The sequence below is a fragment of the Xyrauchen texanus genome, chromosome 21, assembly GCF_025860055.1.
Source record: "Xyrauchen texanus isolate HMW12.3.18 chromosome 21, RBS_HiC_50CHRs, whole genome shotgun sequence".
NCBI classification, from domain to species: domain Eukaryota; kingdom Metazoa; phylum Chordata; class Actinopteri; order Cypriniformes; family Catostomidae; genus Xyrauchen; species Xyrauchen texanus.
This window is the reverse complement of record NC_068296.1, coordinates 2,179,188-2,187,476: the sequence shown is the minus strand read 5'-3', so window position 1 is coordinate 2,187,476 and position 8,289 is coordinate 2,179,188. Positions and strand designations below refer to the sequence as shown.

General features: G+C 40.0%; 1 protein-coding gene across 1 annotated transcript in view; it reads left to right on the top strand.

Annotated features, from left to right (window-relative positions):
• Positions 1–2,530, top strand: part of LOC127661681 (semaphorin-3ab) — a 53,423-nt gene extending 50,893 nt beyond the window's left edge. Inside the window, exon 17 of the mRNA XM_052152507.1 lies at positions 797–2,530. Within this exon, the coding sequence (XP_052008467.1) occupies positions 797–1,252 (456 nt within the window). The 3' untranslated portion in view covers positions 1,253–2,530. The remainder of the gene's footprint in view (positions 1–796) is intronic.
• Positions 2,531–8,289: the final 5,759 nt, after the last annotated feature.

Genomic DNA, 8,289 nt, shown 5'->3' with positions numbered 1-8,289 from the left:
ACACACATGGTTGGACATTGTTAATAGACTAATTAAATAAGCTAGTGAGAGACTAGTGAGAGGGTGAAAATGGTTTAACGCGACTTTAAAGAAACCGTGTGCTTAAAGTGCCTGAATTTGAAGAAACACCCATACAGCATATATACAGTAGCCACAAAAGTATTTTGCAGGGCTGGACTGGTAATCTGGCATACAGGGCATTTTCCCGGGGGCCAATCATGGGTGGACTGGCCATCGGGAGAACCGATCGGACCGGTGGGTCGGCCACGAAAAGGGCTGAATGGGCCGCGATAAGCTAAAATGAGCCACCGCGTTATGCAGAATGGTCCAAAAAATGGCGCGTGAATATGCATAAAAGGACAGCGACCCCCCACACACACACACACACACACACACACACACACAACCCCCCCACTCAACTTTTGGGCCAGTTGCTATGTAAAATCCCGAGCCGATTTCTCTTCCCAGTCCAGCCCTGCTTGTGTGAACTGTGTAAAAACTGACTTCATACATCCACTAAAAATCACCAGATCACCAGCTAATAAAGTCACTGAGCAGTTGAGTTATCTAGTTCAGAGAAAAGCTCTAGCATTATTTGTTCGCTGATGCCATGAAATTCTAAATATAGCTTAAGTGTCTACATACTTTTCGGACATATTTTAGCGTCATTTCACATTTTCAGATTTCAGGAAATCAGGAAATTAAAATTCTCTCCATAAAAACTCTGTTGTTGTTAATATTATTTATGGTCCTCAGAGCATGTGATATGATCACAATGTCTTTTTTTTGCTTTAAGGTCAAGTCCGATGAGCGGGTGTTGGGCACGGAACAGGGTCTGTTGATCCGAACTCTCCATCAGAAGGATTCGGGTGTGTATTACTGCCACGCTGTTGAGCACGGCTTCATCCAGACCCTCTTGCGCCTCACGCTCAACGTCATTTCGAACGACCACCTGGATGATCTCCTGCACCGAGACGCTCCCGACAGCAACGAGCCGGCCAATGGCAAGATGTGGTACCGCGACTTCATGTCCCTCATCAACCCGCCCAGCCTCAACAGCGTCGACCAGCTCTGCGAACAGGTTTGGAAGCGAGAACGCAAACAGCGCAGGCAGAAAGCCAATCTACTGAACGCCAGCCAGATCCTCCAATCTGGCCAGTCAAACGCCAGTAAGTGGAAGCTGCTGCAGGAAAGCAAGAAAGGGCGCAACCGCAGGACCCACGAGATGCAGCGGGCACCCCGAAGCGTGTGACCACCCTCGTGCCAAGCAAAAGCAGAGGGGAGAGACTTCTACCGTTCCACAGAGTGAAACGCTAAGACTGGAAGTGAGTGTGAGAGAGATATTGACTTTCTAAACCCGAGCACACCTACGCATTTCGACTCCGAGAGCATCACTAGATGCTAAGAGACCTGTAAATATGACATGATATAAAAATATAGAGGTAAACAGATTTCAGTCGGTTTTATTGGATGAGGGACAAAAATAAGCATGGACGATACTGAACGATCACTGTTTAACCTCTGTTTAGCTAAAGCACAAAGAACTTGTTAGTAATATTATGTGTACAGAGTGTGTCAACCTTAACAAACACTATATATCTCTGTATTGACATTGAACGTTAGGCCCTTCTCTGTACGTATACATTAATTAAGGAATTTAAGGTCTTCTTTCCCCCCCCCCGCTTTCTGTCTCTTATTCTGTTTTCATCCACCCCAAAACCAACACCTCATCAGATCCATATTCCTCTGAATAAGCTCTTCCAGAAATGAACTTTTTCTGCTATTTTAGATTAATATTTAATTGTTTTCTGTTCCAGAGAATATCTAAAATATTACATCATAGATTTATTTTATTATTAGTTGTCCTCATTTCAAACCACTGCATCATGAGGGAACTCAAACCCTCTTTTCTCCTCAGTTAAGTTATTTGATGACATTATTTAATCTCTATGTTCAAGTTTCCATGTTTATATGGTTGAATATGTGAAATTTGGTGGCATTTATTTAAAGTTTACAATCATTATGTTGTTGTTGTTGTTTTTTTTTAATGTTTAATACATCTATTATGGCATATTGGTTTGGAGAACTTTTACAAAAGACCAAGGCAGGCTACTTTAAAACACAGATAATATAGAAGATATTTAGTAGCCGTAAATAGTTACATTTTACAATAAGGTTCTATTTTTCAGCGTTAGTAAATGCATTAGGCATCATGAACAATGAACAATATACTGGATTTTACAGCATTTATTAATCTTGGTTAATGATCATTTGAAAGTTACATTGTTAGGTCATAATGCATTTATGAATGTTAACTTTTACTAATAATTCTTTTTAAATTAAAAGCCTATATGTTGAAATTAACAAGTGCTGTATGAGTATTGTTCATTGTTAATTCGTGTTAACTAATGTAGTTAAAAACAAAAACCTTAATGTAACCGTTTTTTCTTTTTTAATTTAGGGATTGAAAAATAAATAAATAAATAAAGTGGGCCCAGATAGTTATTTAAAGACAACATAAAACCGTGTCCGCAAGCAATTTGACTTTCGAATATTAATATATATATATATATATATATATATATATATATATATATATATATATATATATATATATATATATATATATATATATATATATATATATATATATATATATATATATTAATAAAATAATAATAATAATAATACTAAAGTTTTTAAATATGTTGACAAAAAAAACTTTGTTTCTATATTATTACTAAAATAATAATAATAATAAACATAATATATATATATATGTATGTTTTATTATTATTATTATTATATTATTATTTAAGTAATAAAATATAAATAAAGTTTTTAAATATGTTGACAAAAAAACTTTATTTCTATTTTATTACTTAAATAATATAATAATAATAATAATATATATATATATATATATATATATATATATATATATATATATATATATATATATATATATATATATATATATATATATATATGTATGTTTTTATTCTTTATTCTTATTATATTAAGGAATAAAATAGTTTTTTGTCAACATATTTAAAAATAAAATAAAATAAAAATAAAAGCATAGGGCAGGACTTGATTTTGCCATAGCAGAACAGACCTTAATGCCAGTGTGGCGGCTCCTATTGGCTGAAACTTAAAGGAATAGTTCACCCCAAAACAAAAATTCTCTCATGATTGACTCACCTTTAAGCCATCCCAGATGTGTATGACTTTCCTTCTTCAGCAGAACCGAAGTGAAGATTTGTATCAGCAGATTTCAGCTCTGTATCGTCATACAATGCAAGTAAATGGGTGCCATTAGACTTCATATAACAGTCGGGTTCTGGAATAAAACAACAACAACAACAACAAAAACATTATTTTTCATATTATTATATATTATTGATTTTTAAAGATAACTTATGAACCTGCTAATATGTATATTCTTCTGTTAAAGCCATCAGTCCTTGTTGTTTCAACAAAGTTTAATAGTGGAATTTCTGGTGAATAAATACTCTACCTGTGAATCCTTGATGGAAAAGATCCACTAATCAGAAAATCACGGCACCAAAACAAAACAAAGTTCACCAAAAGAGCTCTGCAGTGACCCCCACACCCATGATCAGGGGTGGACTGGGAAGAGAAATTGGCCTGCGATTTAACATAGAAACTGGCCCAAAAGTCATCCTTTTCTGCATATTGGTGTCCCCTTCAGCATACCGCGGCAGCCCATTTCAGTCCGTTTCATGGCCAGCCCACCAAGAAATGTCCCAGATATCCCAATGGCCAGTCCGCCCCTGTGCCATGGCCATTACTTTGACCGGCCCTGCCCACGATACACTGTGAATGACGCAATTGAGTCGCTATGCCTACACTCACAAACGGGGCTGGACTGGGAAGACAAATCGGCCCGGGATTTTACATAGAAACTGGCCCAAATGTTGGGGGGGGGGTTGTTGTTGAGCCTAAAGTTGTTTGAGTTTGGGGGGGGGTTCACTGTCCTTTTCTGAATATCACAGCGCCATTTCGTGGTCCGTTCTGCATAACGCAGCAGCTCATTTTAGCTTATCACGGCCCATTCGGCCCGCTTGTTACTCCCTGATCGGCCCAAAACTGCGTCGACCCACCAGGAAAATGCCCAGTATGCCAGATTACCAGTCCAGCCCTGGTCACAAACTACTTATATTGTATATTTGTATATATCTAAATACTTTGTTTCTATACTTACAATCAACAACATCAAATCAATAGTTTGATATTTTTCCATTCATTGTAATCTGATTTGCGTCATTTGCAATGCATCCTGGGATTGTAGTTTTGAGTCACTAATTTAACATGTTTAGTACACACTTTTTTTTTTTGCTTCAAATAAAATGTTGTAATATTGCAATTTTCTTTGGAGCTTGTTAATTTGGTTATGGATGATTTTATGAAATACCACTGGATGAGAAAAACACTTCCGGAACCAAGACACCCGAAAATGGGATGGGCGCTGTTGTGCTTGATAAGACGAAGAACACTGTGTTTAGAGAGTAAAAGGGGCCATGTTTGAGTTCATGTTCACCTTAAATGGAAATGGAAAAGGGAGGACACATTTGCAACTATTATATAATAGACAGGCTCTTCATATACACTCACACATACATCAGAATGTAGCAGTGAACATGTTGACTATCTGTGAACAAACTGGTCAAAAATGTACAGCACTATGTACCAACTGCATGTGAATATACCACACCACTCATTTATGTACTCGTCTGTTCTTGTTAATGAGTGATTTGTCTGCTGTTGGATTCCAGACATTCATGACAGATGGTGTTATATAAACTCTGTAGCTAAATCTAACAAAGTATAAACAACAGGAGAACCTGCTGTTTTATTGGTTGGACTGTAAACGTTCATAGTTATAACAAACAACGGAACATTTAAATGCCGGAACTCACCAAAAGGATCTTGAAATGGACACCTCGCTTGGACTCTCATGGGAACTTTCCTGAACTGGATGGAAACGAGGGACAAAGAAATAGACGGATGAAAATGCTGCTGTAAATTATTCATTTTAGGCATGCATTCTGCTGTTCAAATAAATGTCTCTTGTAAAGGACCTGTTTGAGAGCGGTCAATCGGTGGATGTGTTCCGTCTCTGATTGTTTTGGCAGTGCTGCTGTGTTCTAGCGTTGCAGCACCTGGGCGCAGTAAAAAAACGTTCTCATTACGGGTTATTTGTCTTTCATTTCATGCTGGAGTTCAGTGGATTATCAAGCATCAAACTCTTTGGCAGAACGTGCATGTTCAGGGTGAAATCACTGACACATTTACGATAATGTATGGGGAACAGGACGTTGTCGTTCAATGATACTTGATGAAGCAAAGCAGGACAGCGCTATCAGTTTTGCTAAAGTATTATGATCACCACTGTTTGGTCACCACAAAAACAGAATATTGTTTTTGTAGCAGGGGAGGCCCTGTTGAGCCCCCTGTTGGGGAGAAAAGAGGCCGTTCTTTTTGAATGGATGTCTATGGAGGTTTTGAGGAAACAGTTCATAATTTGGCTCAGTCTATAATTTAGCGTATAATTTAACATTCAATGACCATTAATGATAATTCTATATTTTCTAACCATTTTCTTCAGCAATATCCCATTTGATCCATTAATGGAATGCATGTTATAATATCACACAATGATATTACATACACAATACACGATACACAAATGTCACAACCTAATATTGAAATGATGTGTCAAACATGATACCTGTCAACTAAGTTACCCTATACAGTAGAGGTCTTCACGGGTCCACCGGAACCCAAGGACCCGGGACCCGACCCGGGACCCGACCCGGGAACCGTACGGGTTTGGGTCCATATTTTATATGGTCAGCCGGGTCCGGGTCGGGTCCCATTCTTGTACTTTTGGTCCCGAGTCTGTTTAACATTAAGATTAAGATTCAACTTTATTGTCATTGTGCAGAGTACAGGTACAGAGCCAATGAAATGCAGTTTTTTCGCATATCCCAACTAAGCTGGGGTCAGAGCTGGGGTCAGCCATGAAACAGCGCCCCTGGAGCAGATAGGGTCAGGTGCCTTGCTCAAGGGCCCAACAGTGGTATCTTGGCAGTGCTGGGGCTTGAACCCCCGACCTTTCGGTCAGTAACCCAGAGCCTCAACCGCTGAGCCACCACTGGCATTAACATCTGCAGTGACGCGATGACTTTACCAATTGACGATTGGCTCTTTTATTTAGAAGGCGGGACTTATTCCGCCATATCTGTGTATGATAGATGACGTAAACCGAAGTGCATTATTGACATCGGCACGATTTTTGAGATATTGTGGTTGGAGTTCGTTCGCTTTGTATATCTAAAATCTATGGTCAGACACGTCTCAGTGAGCACAGATAACAACAAATTAGTGATGCTAACGTCAGTGGCCGTGGCACTGAACGAGCAATCGTTGTTATAGTTCAAAAGGGCAAACGGTGGAAGTTATCGTATTATGCGAGATACAAAAAAGCTGCAAAGTCACGTTTGTCATCCGCCACCGTGACCGCAATTGGACTTTTGAAGCTGAAATAATGAGTGGATTATACATGCTCTTTCATCAGCAAGAGAGGAACAACATGGATGTTATCATGCCATCTTTCTTGGCAAGGAGGATGGATTGGATGTCACGGTCCGGTACAGGAGAGAGGGGTACTAACGTTACATTAGGTAAGACACAAAGGTTTATTTTCACAACTTGTTAATGAACTTGTTAATAGCAATTATCAAATCAAATCAAATCAAATCAAATCACTTTATTGTCACACTACCATGTACACAAGTGCAACAGTAGGTGAAATTCTTGTGTGCAGTTCCGAGCAACATAGCAGTCATGACAGTGACGAGACATATACCAATTACAGTAAACAACATACTTACACAACACAATTTACATATCAAATGTACACATACTTACACAACACGAAAATTATATACAATGTACAGTAAACAATACACACAATATACAATACAATAAGTAAGGAGTATATGAAATATATATATATATATATATATATGAAGTAGTATATTGAGGAGAATATGTTGACAGTCCAGTGTGAGATTATAGATTAATAAAGTGCAGTGCTAATTATTGATCCTGATAGATCAAGTGTTCAACAGTCTTACTGCTTGGGGGAAGAAGCTGTCATGTAGTCGGCTGGTGCGGGTCCTGATGCTGCGATACTGCCTGCCAGATGGTAGCAGTGTGAACAGCCCATGACCCATGTATATGTCCTGGAGGGAGGGAAGCTCACCTCCGATGATGTTTCTGGCAGTTCGCACCACCCTATGCAGGGCTTTGCAGTTGAGGGCGGTGCTATTGCCGTACCAGGCGGTGATGCAGCCAGTCAGGATGCTCTCTACAGTACTAGTGTAGAACCGTGTGAGGATGTGGTGGTTCATTCCAAACTTCCTCAGCCTTCTCAGGAAGAAGAGGCACTGGTGAGCCTTCTTCACAACGGCCTCAGTGTGGACGGACCATGTGAGTTCCTCAGTAATGTGGACACCGAGGAACTTGAAGCTGCTGACTCTCTCCACCGGTGCTCCATTGATAGTGATGGGGCTGTGTTCTCCGTCTTTCCTCCTGAAATCCACCACAAGCTCCTTGGTTTTACTGACGTTGAGGGAGAGGTTGTGCTCCTGACACCAGCATGTCAGAGTGTGCACCTCCTCTCTGTAGGCTCTTTCATCATTGTGGTAGCAGTGTGAACAGCCCATGACTCGGGTGGCTGCAGTCTCTGATGATCCTCCGAGCTTTTTTCACACACCGCCTGGTGTCCTTTTTCACACATGTCCTGGAGGGAGGGAAGCTCACCTCCGATGATGTTTCTGAAGACCTACCACCGTCGTATCGTCAGCAAACTTAATGATGGCATTGGAGCTATGTGTTGCCACACAGTCATGTGTGTACAGTGAATACAGGAGTGGGCTGAGAACACAGCCCTGCAGGGCTCCAGTGTTGAGGGTCAGTGATGAGGAGATGTTGCTGCCCATTCTAACCACCTGACGCCTGCCTGAAAGGAAATCAGGCTGTGGTATCTGTGTCGATTGGGTTCAATTGTGTCTGTGTGTCCCGGGCCGAGTCCAGATTTCAAATAATAGACTGGAGTCAGTTCCGGGTAGTACATTTACAACATTTCTCGGTTCTGCATGGGTCCGGGTCCAAACTTTCAAATAATGGACGTGTCCGAGTCGGTTCCAGGTAGCACATTTCCGGGTCTCTTCAGGTTCGAGCACATATTTTTGGACC